Source organism: Erpetoichthys calabaricus, chromosome 1 (assembly GCF_900747795.2).
Source record: "Erpetoichthys calabaricus chromosome 1, fErpCal1.3, whole genome shotgun sequence".
Lineage (NCBI taxonomy): Eukaryota > Metazoa > Chordata > Cladistia > Polypteriformes > Polypteridae > Erpetoichthys > Erpetoichthys calabaricus.
In genome coordinates, this window is record NC_041394.2 from 129,956,287 (window position 1) to 129,981,912 (window position 25,626).

Here is a 25,626-nt window from a genome sequence, read left to right on the forward strand (position 1 = left end):
AATTTAAACTTTAAGTCGGAGACATGTAATTGGTCTAATTCGAATTGCCATCATGGAAAAAACAAAGTAGTGTTTCTTCCCAATGAAGAGGTGTATCTGCGAGAATTAAAAGATTTGTTGTTTGGTGAAAGTGAAATCCCACAAGAGAAAATTTCAATCCCCGCAAGACAAGAGCTTATGCAAAGAGATCTGGAAAAGTCCTGCCCACATAACCATGTACACGGTTCAATCATTTCTCATTTGTGTGAATGCTATTGTCAGACATTTCTTGTAGGGAGAAAGAAACGATATACACTCATGGGCAGTTATACATTGCATTGTCATGATGTAATTCCAAACACAAAATCAAAATTCAATGCAGTATTGATGAAAAGGTAAAAGTGAAAGGAGATTGAAGATATGGAAATAGGTGATATAACCGAAGTATGTAGATATTGTTTGGCTTTAAACTTTAAGTCGGAGACTTGTAGATTGTCTAATTCATGTTGCCATCAGGGAAAAGTAGTGTTTCTTCCCAAAGAAGAGGCCTATCCACGAGAATTTGCTGTTTGGTGACAGTGAAATCCACATACGCAAGCGACAGAGATGCGAAGTTGCTGGCGTGTAGTGCTGGTGGGTGGGGGGGGGGGGTGTTTAAGCGAAGCGAGCAGGGGGGTGAAGCCCCCTAGTACTATATATATTTATTTTTATATATATTAACTAGCTGTGTATGCCTGTGCTGTAAAAATCCCGAGCTCCTAGAAATTATTGAAATCGTCAGAGTAAAAAATCGAACTGCGGAGTCGGCTGTTTCATTTTGCGGATGTGCTCACCCCCCTTGTCTATCAGCGGCTAAGCGAGTTTCTCTCTCCTCAGAGGTATTGTTTTGCCGATGTGCTCACCTCGCTTGTGTATTAGTGGCTACGCGAGCTTGTCTTTTATCAGCAGTTTCACTTTGGCAGCGGAGTCGCTTTCTTTCAGGTTCATGCTGTAGCCTCAAACTTCTTTCTTCTTCTGACTCATTAAACTGGGGCTGCCTTGCCGGCTGTTTGAGCTTTATGCTGTAGCCCAGGGGTCTCCAAACTACGGCCAGCAGGCCAGATGTGGCCCGCGAGGCCCTCTCATCCGGCCCGTGGAGACTTTTTTATCTACGGAAAAAAATTACGGAAATTTACGTGTATCCTGCCAACATCAGCCTCCGCTTACGTGGACGTTACGTTTTTACCGAATTAAAATAGAGGCGCGCAGTAGTGTGTTATGTTTATGAACCAATCACTACATTGCAAAACCTTATTCGCTGTTTACTTTTTCTACTTCTGTTCACAGTCAATGAGATCATATAACGCCATCTAGTGGCAGAGTTTTTAAATGGTTTGCTGCCTGTTCAGGACTTGATTATTTTGATCACAGTTTGCCAGTTGCGGTTGACTGCTGCGATGAGGAGGTGTTGGTGTCAGTTAGCGTCTAATTGCGAAACATGTTGCACTCTATTTTATTTAGTGATAATTTCCTTTGCATAATTACTTACCAGTGTGTATAAAGTATTGGGAATGTCGTTAGTTTAACAAGAATTTTCTGAATATTCTGAAGAGGAAACATTTAAAGTAACAATCTCTCTACCATAAGTGGATATATTTGCAGACTATATTCAGGTAAGTTTAACTTAAGAAATCATAAGAATTTTTAAAAATTGTTTTGGGTCATTTGCAGCTATAATTGCGACGAAATTAGTTCGCATAATCAGGTTTTTTGAGCGATATTGTGTGCAAGATATTTTCAGTTTCACTATTTATTCATGTTGAAGTCACTTTATTATAGTGCTCAACGACGGCCGAGAAGAGGAAAAGAAAAATAGACGATGAGTGTCGGCAATTTCAAGAAGAATGGAGTTTGAAATACTTCTTTATCAAATCCGGTGAGAAAGCATTGTGTGTGATTTGCAACGCAACCGAGGCTGTGATGAAAGAACACAACCTGCGCCATCATCATCGAAGCAAACATCAGAAGAAATATGCACAGTTGGAGGGTAAAGTTTGTGCCGAAAAATTTTCTAAATTACAAAATCAACTCACATCTCGGAGGGCATTGTTCAGTAAATCCTCAAATGAAAATGAATCTTCAACTAAGGCCAGTTTGTTGGAGGTGGCTGAGGAACTTTGCCCAGAAAAGTCGAAACAATTTAAAAATGTAGCTTTGGGTGCAAATACCATTGCTCGCTGTGTTGCAGACATGGGTTAAAACATTGTGACTCAAATAGCGAAAAATGCAAGCAAGTTTCGCCATTTTTCAGTTGCAATGGATGAATCGCTGGACAGCTGTTCCACCTCTCAACTGCTTGTGTTCATTAGATGTGTGGATGAAGACATGAACATAACACAAGAGCTGGCTTCCCTACATAGCATGTATGGCACTGTTACCGGAGAGGATATATTCAATGAATTGAAAAAAACATTTGCTGATTATAACTTGGACTGGACTAACCTCAGTTGCCTGACTGTTGATGGAAGAAAGAACATGAGTGGCATAAAGAAAGGCTTGGTTGGACAAGTGAAGCAGATGTGTAATGAGAAAAACATTCCACAACCAATGTTCCTGCACTGTATTATTCACCAGCAAGCTTTGTGTGCTAAATACAGTATGTGGACATTAGCAGTGTACTGAATCCTGTGGTGAAGATGGTGAATTTAATAAGGTCACATGGGTTCAACCATAGACAGTTCAGAGACATGTTGAAAGATACTGACACAGAATCGCAAGATTTACCATATTACACAGCAGTAAGATGGCTAAGTTGTGAGAATGTTATGAGCAGAGTATTTGAATTAAAAAAGGAAATAGGTGACTTCCTGGAAAGAAAAGGCAAGCCACAGCCATTACTATCTGATGAAGAGTGGGTATGGAAATTGGCCTTTGCTGCAGACATAACTAGTTATTTAAATTTTCTGAACCTAAAACTACAAGGAGAGAAAAATCTAGTTTCTGATCTTTACACCCACCTAAAGGCCTTCAGATCTAAACTTGTCTTGTTTTTGGAACAAGTACAGGCCAACAACTTGACGCACTTTCAGCAGTGCAAGGTCTTCATGGCTGAAGCAACAGCTGAGTTCCCCACGTCATTTGCATGCGAGATCATCAAAGACCTCCAGCTGCAGTTTCAGGAGCGGTTTTCTGACTTGGATTCAAAGGCAGAAGAAGTGAGACTGTTTCAAAACCCATTTGAAGCAGATGTGGCCAGTTGCCCAGATGAACTGCAGCTGGAGGTCATTGAGTTGCAAGCAAGTGACTTCCTTAGGGACAAGTTCAAAGAAGGACTGGTGGGTTTTTACCAGATTTTGCCCAAGGAAGACTTTCCTAATGTCAAAACTTTTGCATCAAAGGTACCTTTCAATCTTTGGAACAACATACTTGTGTGAACAAACATTTTCAAGAATGAAATACGTGAAGAACAATTTGAGAACAAACTTGTCTGATGATAATCTCAGGTCACTGTTGATGTTAGGGACATCAAATCTAAAGCCAGAAATGTCTGCTATTTTGGCATCCAGGAAACAATTTCACCATTCCCACTAATAGAGGTGTTCATGTGTAGTGTATCAATGTGTTATTGAATAATAAGTGAATAAAATAATATTAAATAAATAATTAAAAACAACATCTATGTTTTGATTCTTTTTTATTTGGACCTCGAGTGGTAGTCGGCCCCCAAAGTGCTGTTTGATAGTTAATGCGGCCCTCCGGCTGAAAAGTTTGGAGACCCCTGCTGTAGCCTCACACTTCTGGGCCAGACAGACAGACACACACACTTCCACGCTTAGACGTTTATATATAAGATTAGATACGGTTGATCTATTATCAACCTTAATGTATAAATAGTTTATTTAGAAACCCTATTTTCTGATAAGAGTGAAGGTATGTTTTGCACTTTAGTGATTAAATTTTGCTTATCAATTCCTGGCTGATTTTGTATGTACAGTAGTATACATACATTTATTTGAAATGATCATAGTACCAGTAACGGCGCACTGCACGATAACTTGCAGTGAATATACCTGACTTGAGCATTCATAGTATTCATCCTCTTTCTCTGTACGTTTACCATTCGTTTGCTCAGAGGTTGATGTGCTTGCTAATTCTTGAGCAGCTCTACTCTAGCGGCCCGCTGCTTCTCTTCTTTCGTCAGCATCTTTTCGCGTTAAAACTCATTAATGGCTATAGGAGGCGCCTAGAGGCTGTTATATTTGCAAAAGGAGGCTCGACTAAGTATTGATGTAATATCACTGTTGGGGTGCCCAGATTTATGCACCTGTCTAATTTTGTTATGATGCATATTGCATATTTTCTGTCCAATAATCCAATAAATTTAATCTCACTGCTGAAATACTACTGTTTCCATAAGGCATGTCATATATTAATAGGAAGTTGCTCCTTTCAAAGCTCAGTCAATCATAAACAAAAATCCAAAGAATTAAGAGGGGTTCCCAAACTTTTTCATATGACTGTATGTATTGCGGCGGAGTGCTCTCGTTTGACGTTACCTGAAGAGAGTAACGGTTTCTTGCTGGCACTATTGTTTTTTGTTTTTGCGACATTGATCGTTAAACGTGCTTTATAATTTGATTCTACTAATTCATTCAGTGAAATCAGCTGTTAAGGAAAGGTACTAGAGCAGGTGCAGTCTTTTGTTTACCTGGGTTCGATGATAAACTGGTAGGTGTGACACGGATAAAAGAAGGCGAATGACAATGGCTAGAAATGCAGTGTAGGTGCTAAGAAAGTTCTGGAGACGCAGGAACATCACAATGGAAACGAACGTTAGGCTATTACAAAGATTTATATAGCCAGTTGCAATAAGGATGTGAAGGGTGTACGTTAAGGAAGCATGACCAACGTCGATTAGAAGCTTTTGAGATATGGCGCAGTAGGAGACTGTTGAGGGTTTCTTGGACGGAACACAAAACAAACGAGTGGTGAGACAGCTGCGGCTTAAGATACAGAAATTTAAAGTGGAGCATTTTGATTGCATGACGTGAAATGAGGTGTGTTTCGAGAAGGATATTATGAGTCAGGGATGAATGGATTGACAGAGGCGACAGAGAAGGAGGTGGATAAATGATATCACAGACAGGACAGGTATGGATGTCAACACAGCTGCAAGAAGAACTGAAGATAAAACAGAAACAAAGGCATGTCCTACTCGCCACTTGGCCCTGCTGGATGTGACGGCGACTACGAAAGAGAGTAATTTTTTCGGTAGAAATGAAAAATAAGTGCGCGATCCTTGAACTAGCTCATCATAAGGTTTCCACTTTTATTATCACTTAAAAGAGGTTGCTGTGTCATTCTTCTCTTTTAAGATTTCACAGTTTAAAGTGCTTTAATATCCGCTTTGAAACTTTGTGAACGATCAGCGCGTCCTATGTCTTGAAACTTTGTGAACGATCAGCGCGTCCTGTGTCTCCCCCTCGTGGTCACTACTGCATTACATTCCTGGTGCATTTTTTTATTGTAAACTTCTCGGGCAGCATAGACCTTAGACAACTTCCTTATTTCTCCCATCCTCTCTCTTCAGAACATTAGAACAATTGTAACAAGAATATGTCATTCAGGCCAACCAGCTCGTCTTTTCCAATTCTCCTAGATTGTCCAAAACAACATCAAGTAGATCTGAAAGCCCTTAATGTCCTCCTCGTCTGACAGTTAATACACTGGTTTTTGTTTTGGTGCTTTGTGAAAGTCACAGATAGCCTCAGATCTTTTCAGTCCGAACTCTGGAAACAGATTTGTTTAAAATTTGTTAAAGAAACAAGCTCTCAATTAGTGGAAAATGAGCTTTGTTTCAAACACCTCAAACCAATTTAAACATATTGAAAAAAGAAAGGCATTTAATTCACACACAGTGAAGTGTATTGCCAAGCTACCATTAGGTTTACAGTAGATGAAGTACCAAAACAAGCTTGTAGTAATTACTGCATTGTTGAGGCCAGTTTTGAAATCTATGGCTTCAATTTGAATATAATGGACTCTCAAAACAGCAAAACAGTGACGATTCATAAGGTTGAGTGAGCTGATGTACTTCAGGAAGTCCCGCTGCACATTCTGTTTGATTCTGAAGCCCAATTAAAATTCACATTTTGACCTACTCTATGCACCTGTCCTGTTTGCATGTTAGCAAAAGAGGTTCAGTATCTGATACCCAAAAGGTTATTATTGAATTCAGTGAGGAAGAGGAGGATGTGTGAAACTGAGCCACCATCACAAGGTTACTATGTTCATGGCTTGTTTCTTACCTGTCCTACTCTGCGTAGGCTCCATATTTGCTATTCTCAGCCTTTCCCTTTGTCTGTCATTGGATGCACGAGGTCATGGGAACCAGACTCCGAATATTCCGAGTTGTTGCACTGTAGGCAACAAAAGCAGCCTCTGTCTGAATGAAAGCTAATACCAGGCGTCCTCATTTGCTTTTTTTCTGTGCTCCATTTGCTTGTTTGGCATTCCATTTCTTGCACAATGAGAGAGCAAATCTAAGCAGGAACTGCAACAAAGTGTTTTATAACGTGGTGCTGGTGCCACCCAGGGTTTGGTAAAATGATTTGTCAGCCTGTGCAGCAGCACATTAGGTACTGGTAGTGCACATCTGATGACGTCCTCCCTTGGCTCCATCTGATGTGCTTTTAATTCCGTTCTGTTCCTTAGACTAGTGCTGTAGCATTATGGAAATAAGAAACAGGAGCTGTAAAGTGGCCACCATTCTCGATGCTGTCAGTTATACTGTAAATTGTGGGAATCTTGTGAGAGGCAAGTGTGCAAACTATCAGTCAGTGGTGAAGATTAGGAAAGTTTTACTGTCCCAGCCATACAAGGGAGAAATCAATAAATCAGTATATTTTAGGTAGTCTCTTAAATGAAGGGCTACCTTGAAATACTTTACAAAATAATTCAGAATATGCCTTTGTAGAAGTGCTTGAGTAACAATGGCAGGTTAGTATCGAAAATGCATTGAATCAGTGGGAAAAAGCACATGAAAGCAAAGATATCACAGAAATAATAATGAACTGTCAAAGATAACTGAGTCAAATAACAGGCTACTAAATAAGATTGTTGGAATCGAAAGTAAAGATTGAAAATGACCAGACTCTATCCTGTCAACAAGAGGAGCAAGTGAATGTCTAGACGCCTTCACATGTACCCCACTAATTTAGAATTACTGAGCAATCGAAAAGCATGTCTAACTAGCAGTTCTGGAAACACAGGGACGACATGTATAGTGAGCAAGCACCCCTAAAACCACGCTGAGGGACGACGTTTGCTAACTGCTGACACTTGACATAAAATGAAATCGTATCACTTTAGTTTTATGTACTGCAACAATGCATCTATTACTCATACTATTGTGTAACAAGACCTTAACAAACACTTCTTCTGGTCTTATAAAGCATCGGTAAAGCAGTTATCCATCTATACAATGTGACCTACTAAAATAGCTTCACTTTGGAATGATCAGAAGTGCTTTAAGTGAGACACATTTCTCTTGATATTGCATACTTCAATATAAAACCTGTGACTCCTTCACATTTACAAATAATTTTGCCATCATGTCTATATGCCACACTGCACCGAGATGAATAACCTATCTACTGATGTATTATAAGAGTAATGAAAACCAAAAGAAACCTTTATTAAGGTCTTGTTACATAAAAAGTATATGAGTAATACACTGGAGTAGTAATGAATTGTGCAGATTGTGTAAAGCACAGGGGCCTGTGAGCCTGGGGGGCCCACTCAGGGCCATATAGATTTTTAAAACTTTTTTAATAACTGAAACAGTGGTTTCATAGCCTTGATGCAGTGGCTTCAGCGTTCAATGTCTTGTTACCATCAGCTCTGACCTTGATGGCTGACGACAAATTGTGTGTGGCTGCCAATGTTCTCATTGAATGGTATAGCACTGACATTTCACTGCTGTTTTGCGCTCAATTGTTGTCATTTCGTGCATGTTTTCAATCCATCCTGTCAACCAGTTGACTGTTTTCGAAGTAGCTGAACTGTTGCTGATAGATCACTGTGCACCGATGTCTACTTTCATTGACGTTTGCACTGATTACATGTTACTGCTGATTATACCAGTGACTGTTGGTGCGAGTGAATGATCGTTCTCCAAGTTAAAACCCATCAAAAATTACCTCAGAAACACCACATTGCAATGGCTTGGATGTATTCTCATTCAAAAACAAGCATGCCAGACAACTTGATGTGTCAATTGTTGAGACTTTTGCGCAACAGAAGGCACGCAAGTGAGTATTTTAAGGTACTAGAGATATTAGAAGTAATATGATTTGTGACTTGTCAGTCAGTTCCACTTTTGTAAGCTTTAATAGTTTAACAAATATGTAATCTGTTTTATTGTGCACCTTAGTATGGCTTACTGTGCATTAGTGTCATGGCTGTGAGTATTTGTGAGCATGACAACTTTATGATGTCCATTTTCTCAGAACTTATGTAAAACAGGCCGATTGTGTAGTAGTATTCTGGCAGCCGGTGTTGTCGTTTTAATTATTTACAAATTGAAATTGCTTCATTGTATAACACAAAAGTTTCTACTTTCTAGCTTACGTTACATTTTAATCATCTTCTTTCACAAAGTTCTCTTGGATAATGAGCATGTCCACATTTGATATAGATGTATGTACAACCCACACCTCCCACATTCCATTCTCACAATTTATTTTATTTTGGCTAACTTACAGCAGCTGTAATAAAGTGATTTAAAAATTTATTACAAATTTCATTTAGTGAGCTGGTTAGTTTGTCACCAGTGTGTGATCTGATAGAGACGCGGTTGCAGACTCCACTGCCCAGCCGGCCCCTAGGATCTAGTTGCGAATACATTACTAAGAGTTATGCTACACAAGAGGTGCCCACCTCAGGACGCTGCACAGGGGCCTTCAGCAAGCTGGCTATGCCACTGGAGTAATAGATGCATTTTTTATATGTCTAAACTGAGGTGTTACTAATAAAATAAATTAAATATAAAAGCTGAAAGCCAGCTATTCAGCTCATATCTGTTATGTTATAGGATTTTGAGAAATATGTTGCTGAAAATAATGACAAAGTGCACTGTATAGTAGTATATTTGGGTTTAATGTACACCAGTTATGAATTATAGATATGGCAGCAGAAGCAAAGACATGGTTCGTCAAAAACAATATCAGGAGTCAAGCAAAATTACAAAGGAAATAAGTCTATTTGAATCATAGTGGGTTAAGAATCCTGAACGGAGTGGCTAGAATATCCAAAAGACCACCAGATTTTACTGGTAACTCGAGTAAATTTTACCTGCTGAAAAAAGATACACTTTTTTTGGTTGTGGCTGATTTTAAATAACGCTGACTGTTTTCATGCTTTTAGCAATTACCATCCCCTAAAATAGATGAACCGATTGAAACAATACAGTAGGTGTCAGTGATCGCAAGATTTTAAAGCTATAGATATTGTTAGAAGCACAAATTGCAATATATTTTATAAAAAAGAAAAGTGTCAAAAGAAGCAGGTACTGTGGGCACCCTGCAGTTCACTGAAATGATTTTCACCCCATTTTGACTTTATCACACATTTTCCTCTGAAAAAAGTACAGACAACGTATCATTTGCAGCAGAAACAAAATGATTTTTATTACCATTGTAGCTTCAAGTTACTGATATGCTATGTTACAATATTCTACCCCAGTGTTCCCCCTTATTTACTTTACATCTGCTCAGTATTTAGGTATCAAGGCATAAGTGCCAGTCAAATGCCAGCGCAATGGCGTGTCAGCTGCTGGACGCATTGACTATGGGAGACTTCAAGGTCAGCAGGGCCCTAAACTTACTCTGGAAGTGCTGAGGCAAGTCAGACCACTGAATATTTATTCAATAAAAAAGAAAGAGTAAAAATATTCTCAAAAATCAGGGAGAGAGATAAGGGTAGGGGTGAGGGTGGGATAAGAGAAGGGGTAGATTTGAAGCTGATGCAGTGCGTGGCAATGGTCCTCAGTGGTTGCTGCTGCAGCCAATAACTCTGGTGAGGTTCTACAGATGCCGAGGAATGGTGGCGGGACAAGAGAGAGGGCTCCATGGCTACAATGTGATGTTGATAGGGACACAAGCTGAAGTCGGTCAGCTTGTCTCCTTCGACTGAATAGACCACATTGTGTAAACAGAGGAGACGGGTTTAAGGAGGGATGCACTAGGGCTCAAGTTTTTAATTACAGGTCCTGACAGTGTTTTAAAGTTTGATTTTAACCTATTTAATGGATTATTTATTTAGGGATTTTAACCTCAACATCAGGGGTCCTCAATCACAGTCCTGGAGGGCCGCAGTGGCTGCAGGTTTTTGTTCCAACCTGATTGCTTAATTAGAAAGCAATTCTTGCCAATAATTTAATTTCATGGTTTGTTGGTACTTTAACTCTGCCATGTCAGGTCATTTGCATATCCAAGATTTTCTTCCCCTTTCTAAGGATATCATCCAAATGATTTGAAGGCTAAAATGGATGAGTAATTCTCAGTCCTTCACTTTTTTCTCTGCACTTTCCTTCCAAGTATTTAATTAAACCCAATAGTGCATGAGAAATACACACAGGTGTAAATGGTAACAAGTTAAATGGAGAAATGCTCGTCTCTTTTGTCATTTGCATCTTATTTCTAATAAGGAGTCATTGGAAACTGAGAATACAGCTGCTTAAGACTAAAATAAGCAATAAGGGTTCAAAATCTCAACGAGTGACAACCAAAGTGAAGCAGAAGTGTTACTTGAGCAATAAGTACTTCTTATTAAGCAAAAAGGTTGGAGCAAAAACCTGCAGCCCTCCAGGACCATGACTGAGGACCCCTGCTCTACATGAACACTGTTTTATTGGATTTTTTATTTATTGACAAACTGTCACCCCCATTTTTATAGGTGTGGACACAGTCTGAATAACTGCACAACAGACGTTTTATACCAGCCTATTCTGTCTGCTTGTTCAGAGCTTATTGCAAAACAGTAAAAATAAACTGCAAACTAATACACAATTTCAAGACATGGAAGAACACATAATACACCCTTTTCACAGTAGGTAAAAATATGGGCCCTATATACCAATATGTCTAGGGTGAAGAAAACACAATGAGAAGAAGTAGTATAGAGTCCTATCATTACAATCAAAAACGAGCCCCAGTAGTGCTTCTTAGCACACACTATTCTGGAATGTAAGGTGGCTAAAGGCGTGGACCAGGACAACATGTTGTGGAGAGAATAACCTTTATTAGTCATAATGGACTCTTAATTTTGCCATCATCATTTTCTGCTGTTGGCCTGCCACCAAGTCTTTAATAAGGCCTGATCAATTTTCAAATAAACTGCTATCTATCTATCTATCTATCTATCTATCTATCTATCTATCTATCTATCTATCTATCTATCTATCTATCTATCTATCTGTCTGTCTGTCTGTCTGTCTGTCTGTCTGTCTGTCTGTCTGTCTGTCGGTCGGTCGGTCGGTCGGTCGGTCGGTCGGTCGGTCGGTCGGTCGGTCGGTCGGTCGGTCGGTCGGTCGGTCGGTCGGTCGGTCGGTCGGTCGGTCGGTCGGTCGGTCGGTTCGTTCCATTCCGGAACCTGGTCTTAAATTTCATTTTCCCGCTGTTTGGTGATATTGGTAGTTTCTTTTACTCCCCACACTGTCTGAGGATGCTTATTTTTATTTTATGTGTGCCATGCCTTTTTGGACCAAAACCTAACATGGCATTTCTTTGCCATAATTGTGCACCTAAATGAATGGATTCCTAGATTGGATTTGCTAGTTGTGCACTACACCCTGGGGTGCCAATATATTCCATAAAATCACATCTGTCAAGATTTTTTTTTATGTGCACAGTCTTCTGAGAATCATTGATACCACTTGAGGATGTGCACCACAGTTTGAAAAACTGTGTATCACAATGAAGTCTACAAGGAATGTCTTCTGTCCTTTAATAACATTTTTTAAAGAAAGATCAGAAGTAACAAATGGTTGTTTATCTACAGAAGCTATTCATTGCATATATAAATAAAAAATATATTATTAAACATAGTAATGATAAAAATATATATGACATTATAAGGGTTGTTATAAATAAGGCCAAAATGACTAAAACAATGGGAAGATGATAGCAATTCATCTTGTTTCTACACATAGTGAGAAGAATACGGACGAAGAAAAGAATTTGAGGGTCACAGCTGAGGAATTCTCTCCTATTTAGAAATTAAATGGTACCTCTGTATTGCAGGATATTTAGAAAGGTTGCTAGAAAAAAGGCTGGAGTGACAAGAGAAACAAAGGTTTGTAGGTGGACATTGCCAAACCCCATTTGGCTTTAATTGGGACAGGGTCTGTGGAAACAGTATTTCCAAACTCATCTAGTTCTAGATTGTGGGTTGGAGTTGGGCAGAGTCTTCTAATTGCATCAGTTGCAAATCAGGAATCAAGCCTAGACTGAGCACCAGTCCATTACAGAGTATCTTCATGTATTCAGCCACACTCACAGTGGGCCATTTACAAATCACTAATTAACTGAACACATACATCTTTAGACATATGGGTGGTCAACCATAATGTCTGGAGGGAAACCCACACATGAAAAATATACCAGCTTTACACAGACACTGCAGGATTCAAACAAGGTGACAGTGCTAACCACTCCACCTCTGTGCCAATGATATGGAAGGAGACCCTTGGACACAAACATCTTCAATTTCTTTAATAAGGGCAAGATGGGTCCATGCATAGGAAAATGTTCATATAACTGATAAAAAATGGCATTTGATTTTGTGGGCTGCCATTTGCTTTTGAGTTCTTATCAATGTCAACAACGTCCAAAACTCCTCTAAACAATAGTAGTAATGGTAATAATAGTGCAGTTTTGTCATACAGAGTTTACAGCACATCAGACCAATGTTCCTCATCTCACCACTATCCAAATTAAGGGTATTCTGTCTGAACCACTGGTTAGCTCATCTGGAAGCTAAGATGTGGACACAGATGGATGTTCCTTCATTGCAAAGACCCCATCTTAAAATCAGCAAAGAAATTATTAAATGAAAGCGAAAACCTGATGGTTTGCGATGGCAAATCTCAGTTTCTGGAGGTCATTCCAAAAGCACAGAAATAGTAACTTCAACAATTTGAAAAATCTTCTAAATATTTCAGTGTTAAATTAGTAACTCTAAATTAGCCCAGTTTCAATGAAGATAGGCTTTTGTGTCAACAATCCAAAAATGGGTGATTAACATTTGCTCCATGAATCGGCACTCCTTTTTTGAAAAGATGTTTAAGGGCAGAAATCACATGACCAGAAGTGAAATCATTCCTTTGGTTCCTGAGCATTAATGATAAGATGGTTCCTGTTTAATTTATATTACTAATATGATTCAGGCCAGTATGGTGATGTAGCGATTAATGTAAGGTCACAGTCAGTGTGTGGGGTTTGTTTGGTATACCTATATCTGTGAGATTAAAAAGCTTCTCCAGGACACTGGAGGGTAAGCTGCTCACCACTTTTCTGGGATGCTTGGCAATTAGGCTGAAGAGAGGTCTGCAAGGCCGGGGAAGAAACAGTAGATGTGGCAGTACAATTCCAAAGCTAGACCTTCTGATAGATCTGTCTTAGATATCTGGCACATTTAGGGCAATAGAAGGCTCAGGAGCTGAGGGAAATCTTGGATTTCTAGAGGGAGATCTAGCTGGGCATTTGTGGAGCAAAATATGACACCATCCCTGACCCAGAAGTTGATTCTGGGGTTAAAAAGAATGGACTTTAAAGTGTCAGAGGTTCAAGGGGTACAGAGGAGAGGGGGTTGAAAAGTCAATGTGTTGGATGAGGAGCCAATATCTGGAGAAAAAAGTAAGAACAAGAGAGACAGATTGATAGGCGGCGTTATAATGTAGGGGGTAGGTGGGTAAGATACAACACCAGGTAGACAGAAGTTCAACACACATTTAGGGAGGCTCAGACAGCCTGTCAGTTTGCTGTCTTCCTTTTGCTTATTTTCAGTTTTGTGTTCTTATTTTTGTATCAGTGAGGATGTCATTTATTTTGTAACCTATGCCTGAGTATGGGGTGTGGCAAGCTGCCATGAAGACCTTCTCTTATTACTTTTAACATAACCGCTAACATTTGGTTCAGTTGGTTTATTAGTATAAAATGCCAAAAGGGACTCTGCTCTGTTGGGTCCTTGAGCAAGGCCCTTAACCTGCAATTGCTAAGCGCTTTGAGTAGTGAGAAAAGCGCTATATAAATGCAAACAAATTATTTAAAAAAATTGTAAAAAAATTATAAAATTATTATAAGTGTTGTGCAATTTGAAATTGTGAAATTTGCATGAAATCGTGCAGTGGGTGGGTTAAAAATAAAAACTGGGAAGTAATTCTTGGCCTTAAGCAACCTGGGTTAAGTTACTCAGTTGAAATATGTTGAACTGGATACTCTGCAATTGTTTAAGAACTGTCTGGATTGGGCACAACAGAAGCTATTAGCAGTGAGCAGTGAGATGGAGAGATTGTTTTTCTTATTTATAAACCTAATAATGTTTTAAGGTTTTAATCTTGTGTAGTGGTTTCTGAAGTTAGGTGTATATAACATAATTGTTTTTCTCTTGCTTTAAAGTAATATTGTTCTCCTCTCCTGTTGGTACCCTGCCCAGGATTGGTTCCTGCCTTGTGCCCCGTGTTGGCTGGGATTGGCTCCAGCAGACCCTGTGTTCGGATTCAGCGGGTTGGAAAATGGTTGGATGGATGGATGGATGTTCTCCTCTCTTGCCAATGAATGTTAGCCTGGAAGGGTCTATTAATTTTTACATTTAAGTTGACCCACATAAAGGTCTTCCAATGCTGTCTCTTACCTAGTGTGTATATAAACACAGGGAATTCCAGTTTCTGTATTACATCTAGTCCAAAGAAGGTGCCTGAGTTGCCTCGAAAGCTTGCATATTGTAATCTTTTTAGTTAGCCAATAAAAGGTGTCATTTTGTTTGACCTTTCATTGCATCTGTAATGGCTAACATGGTACAACACCCTCCTATGTTATCATACCACAAAATATATGTCGCATTTTCTGAAAATTCATAATGTATAGAGTAGAAAAAAAGTAATGTGCTAACAGGTGCTTGGGAAGTAAACTAGAAAACTTGCTTGTTGATTAAAGAAGCTAAGTCAAAGTGGAGCTCATCTTTTCAGATTTACATTCATTTTTTTGTCTCAACAGAGAAAGGTGGGGGTAGTGGATTATCTAGATGGCTCCCAGATTGTGTTCTCTGGTGAAGAACGACATGTATCCCAGCAGCTGGCCCTTTCTAAAGGTTTGCCCTGGCCTTCTGCACAACTGCCATCACAGAATATGCCTACTTTGAACATACAAAACTTGGGTGATGAAGTACCTGCTCATGTCGTAACAGATATGGAGCTACAAAACCTTTCCTCGTTCATGATAAAAGACACTTCTGTTGCATCTTGCACTACCTCATTGAGTCCAGTGCCACTAAATCAGAAAGTAGGTTCCTTTTTTGTTCATTATAAGTCATTTAGGGTAATAAAAAACATTCAATTTAGTGAGTGTGTCGATTGGCAAAGGGGGCAGGGTACAAAATCACAACAGAGTGAAACATCAGGACTCGGAAAGACACACTTGGAGTACCTTGAAAAATGTTTATACCAACACACACACAGTTTGTTAATGGACTTCATCCTAATGGCAAAGTAGTGGATTATTTGCTTTATTTTAATCTATAAATATGCTGTAAATTCCTGCCTCAGTGTAAGGACCCATTGTATGATAGAGAACTTCAAAATGAAACTTCAAAACAATGACAATGACCAAAGAAATGAAAGAAACAGTCTGGGAAATTGAGAGATTGGAATATAATGAAGCCTTGTTGTGTGGAAATGTACGAATAAACTTCAAAAAGAAAAGGAAAATAGCAGTTAATTATACAGGGTGGGGTATAAAGATGTCCCACATTTTGAGGGAGAACTGTGTGGGCTGTAGTGGGGGTAGAGAGGTGGGGTAGGTCTCATTCGGTAGGTTAGGCTCTACCATTTCCAGTACCCATCATGAGTTGGACCGGTGAATATCGGGGCTTTGTACTTCAAGCGTATTATGAGAATAACCGTTCTGTGATAGCGATGCAAAGAGTGTTCTATATACGCTTCACGATCAGTTGAAATGCATTAGAATCAGATGAATCAGATCAGAAAACGATTTTGCTATGGATTTCTCACCTTCGGGCAACTGGGTCCACACTGAAAAGAAAACCACCTGGCAGACCTAGGATAGAACATGTGTAGTTTCAACAGGATGGGGCCACAGCTCATATAGCACAACATTAGTACAGAGTGTTGAGGGAAATGTTCCCTGGGCGTTTGATCTCTTTAAGGGGAAACATGTGGTAGCCATCACAGTCACTAGATTTAAGCCCATGTGACTTCTTCCTTTGAGGATACCTAAAGGAAAAGTTTTTCAAACATCGTCCTCGATCTCTTGAGGATCTGAAGGAAAGGATCAGACAGGAAATCGAAGCCCTTTCGCCTGAGAAGACCCAGAGAGTGATGGAGAATTTCCGGGAACATCTTCAGCAATGTATTGCCAACAACGGCTGCCATTTGTCTGATACGATTTTTAAAACCCATTAAAACAAAACTGTTTTTTATGTATTTTTCAGAAATATATACGATTTGTTTTTAGGTAGCTTCGTTCATTTTGTATACCCCTTCAAAATGTGGGAGATCTTTATGCCACACCCTGTAGAACCAACAAATGAGAAAAGGCCAGAGAGTAATCTACAACTTTACAAGACACCATTGAAGTTGGATAGATTTTGATTAATTGAGGTACCACACAATGATTCAGTGCTTAGTGCTGTTGCTACTTCACAGTTCCATAGTGTTCAGATCCTACCTGGTCCCTGCCATTTGTGAAGTTTGCACATTCTCACCCATTGTCTGCTTGAGATTTTCTTCACATACTCCATATTTTCTCCCACATCCCAATGACATGCAGGTTGGGTGACTCTAAAATGATCCAGTAGAAATAAATTTGGATGTAGATGTGAGTGTTACATTTTGTTTTTAGTGTCATGATACCCCATGACTGTAAAAAGGAATATGTGATGTAAGAAAATGGCCAGGTAGATGCTTAAATAGTTGTGGTTTAAATTGACTGTGAGTGATTCTTCTTATTGTCCCTTCCAGCATTAGAGGATTACACTTTAACCTTTTAATGTTTCTTCTTTTTCTATGGAATATTGATAATTTTTAGTATTTCAAATTGTTTATTTATAATTTTTCTAGATGACAGTGATCAATGGTGATGGATCCCACACCCTGAACTTTGGCTATGACAGCATTCCGGCTAGAAAACCCACATGGGTGATGGCATCCAGGGGTCAGCCAGTCAGTATTAACCCAGAGGGTGAGTGAATAGTTTTGTTTTTTTTTAGAATAATTAATATTTATTCCTAGATTACAGTATGTCTTCTGGTTAAAAATACAAAATATATTAAAAAGTCTTACTTAGCATGTTCTTATTACTGTGAGCTGTTTCTTAGAGTTTTACAAGTACATATAATTTTTACTGCTTTGGGCTACAGTTAGAACCCCATCCATGTTGTTTGACTTTATTGCAGGTATCTTGACACCTTCACTGGACATGCTTTCCATGGATATGCCTTCCTCTTTGCATTTGATGGAAAATGGAATAGCATCTTTTAATGAGCCTCCTGCTTCCAGCCAACTGACCAATGGAATTAGGACTCTGGAAAGTTTAAGAGAAAATAATGGCATCTGTGAAAATTCTTTATATCAAGATATTGCTCGTCCTCCTGGAGTGACTGCTTCGCAGTCCTTGGGCAAGCATCAAGATGGAGAAAAGTGGGCGAAATTTGCTGGGATCGGCCCTGTGGATGAGACAGGAATGCCTATTGCTTCTAGATCGGTAAGTATAGAACAATGTTATGTTGAATCCTTCAACATGTAAGCCAAAGAATATGAAGTTAACTGGTATAAGAAATAAATGAGACATGGTCATGCTTACACTATTTTATCTCGAATACAAGTGCAAAGCTTCAGCAGCTATAAAAGTCTAATGGGATCTGCTTATTCACTCTCATAGTGAAGAACAAATAATTTCATGTGTTGGTGACATTTATACGTGAGAGGGCTGGCTTGGAATAGAGTCAAGGTGGTGGAGATCCTTGATGGCATGTAAAATGCCAATGACTGCCACAATCCAAAAAAAGATTTCACTTTGTTTATAACCTGAGACCTTTGATTTTAGACCATACACTCTGAATCGTATCTTCTTTTGTTCCTGAAAGTTGTATAATAATATTCTTGCCTGAAATGTAGTATAGATCTTTTACTTCAAAGTCCGTCCAATTTCAGACATTTTTCAAATAGCTGTTTTGTGAAAGCATTCATGCTAATAACAGACTTATACAATATGTCATTCCCAGAGTTTTGTATGATTGATTCGCTCACATAAAATGTAACACAGAAGTGCTACATGTTCTGTTTGCACTTTTAAAGCTTGTTGTCTACTTGTTTTAATGATCAAGTTTGAAATGGATATCTCCAAAGCTCTAGGTACAAAGAAAGATGAGGGAGAAATTTAGATAAAGCTTAGCAATTAGAATGGGACTCTGTACACTTAACTGTATAGCTGGCGATGCTGAATGACTGTCCATCTTAAGGGGCTATCTTCACGAATGCAAGGAATCGTAATTACCAGTGAGAGAGCTTGCATTTTTATTTTGTTTATAATCTTCCTCTTATGTTTCTCTACTTAAGCCCTTTCAGGGAACTCTTGATTAATCCACCTCTTTCATATTTAGTCAGTTATACAGGGTGATTCTAATGGATGGGGCCCCGAGTTATGGTGTATTATTGTCTTATTAATGAAACAATCCAAACAAAATAAAGATCACAGTATTCCTGGGTCAATGTACGAACGAGTAAGGCATGGCGCTCTTTTTGACTTATTTATGAATGAACTGGATGACCGTGAGATCATTGAAGGTTATTTCCAGCAAGATGGGGCAACCTGTTACACGTCAGCTCATAGCATAGCACAAATTGAATTGATTTTTGGCAATTGGGTCATTTCAAAGGGACTACGGCCACCTTGTTCTCTAGGCCTGTCCCCTCCAGATTTCTTCCTTTGGGGAGCGCTGAAAGGAAAAGTGTACAAGAACACGCCTTGTACACTGGAACAATTACAGCAAAACATTGAATAGGAAACTGCTGCCATCACCCCTATAATGCTTGTGGGTACCTATGCCAATATGGAGTGCTGTGTTGACCATTTCCAAAACTGAATGTGATTGGATCATTTACACATCCATCAAGGTATGCACTGTATTTATTTTGTTTCTATCACCTCATTATTATGCGAGTAACACATCATAACTCAGGGCCCCGCCCATTAGAATTTTCCTGTAGTTAGGGTCAGTTCCTTTCACCCTTTAAAGTGGTTCATGTTAAGAGTAGTCCTAGCATTAATTCAAGAACCAAGAATACATTATAAGAGAGTATTGGGCCTCTGATGACTCCAGATTTTGTTACAAAATTAACTCTTCTTTCTATTTTTAAAAGACATTGTTCTTAGACTGCTCAACCTTGTAAACAGAGCATGCTGCCTTTTGCTGGATTGGAGGACACCTCAAGCTACATTAAAAAATGGCCCTTTACCAGCAGCCTAAACCTGTTACTAGTAACTATGTCTGTCTCCCTTGTCACACCATGCTAGAGCACTCACCTGTCCACTCGTTTAAATTCAGGGTCATATATTTGAATTTAGTATCATTTGGGGTAACCCATTAATAAATGCCTTCAAAACTATACAACATCCACTTACATTATATACATATTGACAGGTTTATATTGTCATTATAGTCACGTGCACAGAGTGCTAATCAACATGCAACACATTACCAGTCTTTGCCACCACCTTTAGTGTTACAACCTTACCTTGAAACGACTGTCTTCCTTACCTGAAAATTCTAAGAAAATAGTAATGTTACCATTGTAAAAGGAGTGAATGTTGCTGCTTTAGAGTTGCAGGTTTTCAGATTGGCTCTGACCATCAAGTAAGTGCTTCGTTTTGAGGGACTCTCATTACAGGTGGATGTAATTAGTCACACAGAAATGTTTTAAGTAGTACTAAGGGGTTGTACCGTGTTAGCCATTCTGGATATAGTGAGAAGGCAAGCAAAATGACACCTTTTATTGGCTAACTAAAAAGATAACAATATGCAAGCTTTCGAGGCAACTCAAGCCCCTTCTTCAGGCAAGATGCTTTAATAAATAGTATATGCGGTACATTGTAGATGTACTTACTATATAGTATTTCAGTGTAATTTATAATTTCAGGAGTGGGCTATGTGCTAAAGAGCATCTCACACATATTACCGGTAATTATTATATCTATATATTGTATCTCTTTAATTTTTGTAAATGTTATACATCTAAATTTTCTTTCTTTCTTTCTTTCTTTCTTTCTTTCTTTCTTTCTTTCTTTCTTTCTTTCTTTCTTTCTTTCTTTCTTTCTTTCTTTCTTTCTAGTGGTTATTGATTTATTCTCATTTGTTCTTTTTACTTGCAATGATTTTTCTTTAACATCATGTAAAGCAGGTAGCACAACATGCTTTGTATGAAAATGTGCTATAGAAATAAATGTTGTTGTTGTTTCAGAGTGTCAATGATCCCAGGCACTGGTACCGCAGCATGTTTAGACAAATCCACAAAAAACCTGCAGGTAATCTTATCTTATCTTATCTCTTTGTCCTTTTTAGTTGTTGTTTAGAAACTATCACTTGACCGATATATCTTTGGTGGTCTCCACAATCTAATTTATTAGTCTTTTCTTCTAGAATTTTCCAATAAGTCATTCACTTATTACCTCCTAAACAGTTTGGTGTATTATAAATTCTCACTAGCTCATTATAATATGTCCAGTTAGCCCAAGTAAGAGATCTTTAGCCTTTTCATAAATGGTATTTTTCCTATGGGGTCTTTGGAATTTTCATTTTCTCCATTTTATTTTTATGTAGTAAACATCCTCACTGGTTTGGCTCCACTTAGGATACAGAGACACCACAAAAGCAACACCTATTGTCTCTGTGTCTAGAAAATATACAGAATTATTTACATATAAACTTTTATATTACTTTTATTTACATACGGTGTATATATATTATGAATGTATGTGTATACAGAACACTGAAGGCCACTTGAAAGGACAGCCAGTTCTGCTCATCATCAGTTTGTGTCTCTGGTTCTGCAGAGCACACTGGAAGTAGTTTCCAGGGTACACCTGGAAGACATTCATTGCTTAACATCATTAATGGCATTGTGAATGGCTCTGACGTTGGTGAGTTATTGGTGTTCTGATTATGCCTTTTGTATCTTTTGGAATTTTGAATTCTCTATTGGGACTTTGTTTGACTTGTTTCCTGTGTTATAGACAACTCCATTTTCCCTTTGTGCTCCACATAGCATCATTATGATTGAAATAACCTATTCTAAAGATCAAATTCTTTATTTTATAAAGATTTTGTGCTTGCCATTATTACTAACCAGGGTTTGATGATGATATATCCCTGTTTACTGAGCATTAGTGGAAGTGCTTGGGACTTCTAATTCATGACAAGTGCACACTTCAGCACATGGCCACACTCTCTGTCTTTGCAATGAGGAAGGAAAAATGAGGATGCAGAGAAAATCCAAATGAACATGAGGAGAATTGGAAAACTCCTCATAGACAGTGAAGAGACTCTAGTTTGAACCAGGTCACGTGTGACAGCATCACTCCACTAATACTGTATATAGATAATAACATTAGAATGCCTTTTGGCTTGTCATTAGTACCCATGTTTTTCTATGGGAATATTTTGAGACAATGTAATGCAAGTAACGAGTGCACTTTTATATGAATTATTCAATACATTTTTTAGGTATACATTAAGAGCACCTGTAGATAGATAGATAGATAGATAGATAGATAGATAGATAGATAGATAGATAGATAGATAGATAGATAGATAGATAGATAGATAGATAGATAGATAGATAGATAGATACTTTATTAATCCCAAGGGGAAATTCACAATCCATTAAGAGCACCTGTAGATAGATAGATAGATAGATAGATAGATAGATAGATAGATAGATAGATAGATAGATAGATAGATAGATAGATAGATAGATAGATAGATAGATAGATAGATACTTTATTAATCCCAAGGGGAAATTCACAATAGTATAATAGTATAATAATAGTATAACAGTATAACAGTATAATAATAGTCTGCATAGTATCACACAAATTAACATACACATTAACTTACTAATTTTTAACATTATATAAAGCAATGAAAAGGATAGTAACATATTTCAAGTGTCATTATGTTTTAATAATATATTATTTTTAATAGCATAGTTAATGACAATATTTATTGATTTTTCTATTGTTGGTTTATAATTGATGCCTAAACTACACTGACCAATTTGGTCAATTTATTGTACAATATAACAGCATATTTCATCCAATACACAATCACAAGATGTGTTAAAGCATCAGAGGAGAAAAAAAGGTTAAGGAGCACAGGATCTTCCTGCAAGATGCTTCATGCCTCAGGATTTTTAGAAATGGCCCTTGCAGTCTGATACTACAAAAAGTCTATTAAAGTCTCTTTAATCATCCACTAGAGGGCAGCAATGATATCACAACAACAACAAAAGAAGCAGCCAAGAAAAGATAACTACCTGTATAATGAACATTAGTTGCATTGTCTTAACTTGTAAATTTGGCACACAATATTTTGTTAGATGAATTTTACAATGCTGTTTTCATAGAGGAAAAAAAAAATATGCAGTCAAAATATTTTATTCCATTGCAGTCAGAAAAACAAGATAGGAGACTGAAGCAAGGAGGGTACAGTTGGCAGGGAGACTTGATGTTAGGATCATGTACAGGAAATAGTGTAACCTCTTGACAAGTAACTGTACTATCCATACAGGAAGGAGGGTCAGGAAAACAAGATGAGTCACAAAAGTGAACCATTCTAAAGGTCGAGTCACCTGAATTGTCTTCTTGTTCTTCTCTGGACTATACTGTTACCTGAAGGAGCAATACTCACAGTTGACTTACAGTGGTGTGAAAAACTATTTGCCCCCTTCCTGATTTCTTATTCTTTTGCATGTTTGTCACACAAAATGTTTCTGATCATCAAACACATTTAACCATTAGTCAAATATAACACAAGTAAACACAAAATGCAGTTTGTAAATGGTGGTTTTTATTATTTAGGGAGAAAAAAAAATCCAAACCTACATGACCCTGTGTGAAAAAGTAATTGCCTCCTGAACCTAATAACTGGTTGGGCCTTAGCAGCAATAACTGCAATCAAGCGTTTGCGATAACTTGCAATGAGTCTTTTACAGCGCTCTGGAGGAATTTTGGCCCACTCATCTTTGCAAAATTGTTGTAATTCAGCTTTATTTGAGGGTTTTCTAGCATGAACCGCCTTTTTAAGGTCATGCCATAGCATCTCAATTGGATTCAGGTCAGGACTTTGACTAGGCCACTCCAAAGTCTTCATTTTGTTTTTCTTCAGCCATTCAGAGGTGGATTTGCTGGTGTGTTTTGGGTCATTGTCCTGTTGCAGAACCCAAGATCGCTTCAGCTTGAGTTGACAAACAGATGGCCGGACATTCTCCTTCAGGATTTTTTGGTAGACTGTAGAATTCATGGTTCCATCTATCACAGCAAGCCTTCCAGGTCCTGAAGCAGCAAAACAACCCCAGACCATCACACTACCACCACCATATTTTACTGTTGGTATGATGTTCTTTTTCTGAAATGCTGTGTTCCTTTTACGCCAGATGTAACGGGACATTTGCCTTCCAAAAAGTTCAACTTTTGTCTCATCAGTCCACAAGGTATTTTCCCAAAAGTCTTGGCAATCATTGAGATGTTTCTTAGCAAAATTGAGACGAGCCCTAATGTTCTTTTTGCTTAACAGTGGTTTGCGTCTTGGACATCTGCCATGCAGGTCGTTTTTGCCCAGTCTCTTTCTTATGGTGGAGTCGTGAACACTGACCTTAATTGAGGCAAGTGAGGCCTGCAGTTCTTTAGACGTTGTCCTGGGGTCTTTTGTGACCTCTCGGATGAGTCGTCTCTGCGCTCTTGGGGTAATTTTGGTCGGCCGGCCACTCCTGGGAAGGTTCACCACTGTTCCATGTTTTTGCCATTTGTGGATAATGGCTCTCACTGTGGTTCGCTGGAGTCCCAAAGCTTTAGAAATGGCTTTATAACCTTTACCAGACTGATAGATCTCAATTACTTCTGTTCTCATTTGTTCCTGAATTTCTTTGGATCTTGGCATGATGTCTAGCTTTTGAGGTGCTTTTGGTCTACTTCTCTGTGTCAGGCAGCTCCTATTTAAGTGATTTCTTGATTGAAACAGGTGTGGCAGTAATCAGGCCTGGGGGTGGCTACGGAAATTGAACTCAGGTGTGATACACCACAGTTAGGTTATTTTTTAACAAGGGGGCAATTACTTTTTCACACAGGGCCATGTAGGTTTGGATTTTTTTTCTCCCTAAATAATAAAAACCATCATTTAAAAACTGCATTTTGTGTTTACTTGTGTTATATTTGACTAATGGTTAAATGTGTTTGATGATCAGAAACATTTTGTGTGACAAACATGCAAAAGAATAAGAAATCAGGAAGGGGGCAAATAGTTTTTCACACCACTGTATACTGTACCTGATATGATGTTGTCTTTAACAAAATATTCAGCCACTGGCAAAATTAATTGCATACTACTATATTAAATTATGGTTGAATGCCTACATCCAAATTAAGGAAAAAACTCTAATTGTAGATGCGCATTTATCTCAGAATTTCTTGTTGAAATACACTCTGTGTAAAAGAGGGCAAAGATTAAGGTTTGGGGTGACACTGCAACCATGTATATTGCAAAGGCAAAAAATATTAAAGCTTTTCAGCAAAAAGGAATGTCTCTTGAGAACACAAGTCTCAAATAGGACTTCTGGTTAAATACAGGCTAATTTAGTATGCGGTGCATGGATAGATGTTAGCGGTAGTGAAGAGGGTGGAAGAGAAGAGACATTAGAATAGAGTGTGGATCGGCATGGATCAGAGTCTCCAAGCTGTCCAAATGGCACATATGTGTGACAGCTGTCATACCATACATTCAAAATTATTTTTACCACGCTCAACAAAAAAAAGATTGTCTTTGCCGTAGGTTTTTAAATATATCAACAGGTTTCTGCTATTCAGTACTTGTTCTCTCATTGAATTAAAATCCCGTTTATAACCTATTAAGTTCCTCATTACTTTTTCCTTATGTTTAAGGCCCTTTTTTATGTCTTTTGACCACAGCTCTTGTAGAGTGTATCCTGCTTGGACAGGTTTGATGAGCTGAACCTCTTTAGTGTGAACAGAGAATGCTATGTGGAGACCTAATTCAGATCCTCAACATTTTGAAGAGGAAAAATAAAGTTGATCCATGAGAATTCTTACACAGTAAATCATGGGAATCTGTAACAACTGCCTAACCTAAACAGATGAGGCA

General features: G+C 38.4%; 1 protein-coding gene across 7 annotated transcripts in view; it reads left to right on the plus strand.

Annotated features, from left to right (window-relative positions):
* The window catches only part of sorbs3 (sorbin and SH3 domain containing 3), a 256,291-nt gene that overhangs the window by 122,536 nt on the left and 108,129 nt on the right, over positions 1-25,626 (plus strand). For 4 of the 7 annotated variants that reach the window (XM_051919164.1, XM_028806190.2, XM_051919162.1 and 1 more), the window contains 3 exons: positions 17,315-17,435; positions 17,650-17,957; positions 20,714-20,777. In XM_051919164.1, the coding sequence (XP_051775124.1) occupies positions 17,315-17,435; positions 17,650-17,957; positions 20,714-20,777 (493 nt within the window). Of the gene's footprint in view, positions 1-15,233; positions 15,519-17,314; positions 17,436-17,649; positions 17,958-20,713; positions 20,778-25,626 lie in introns of all 7 variants that reach the window. The other 3 variants (XM_028806172.2, XM_028806163.2, XM_028806182.2) reach the window with 1 other exon arrangement.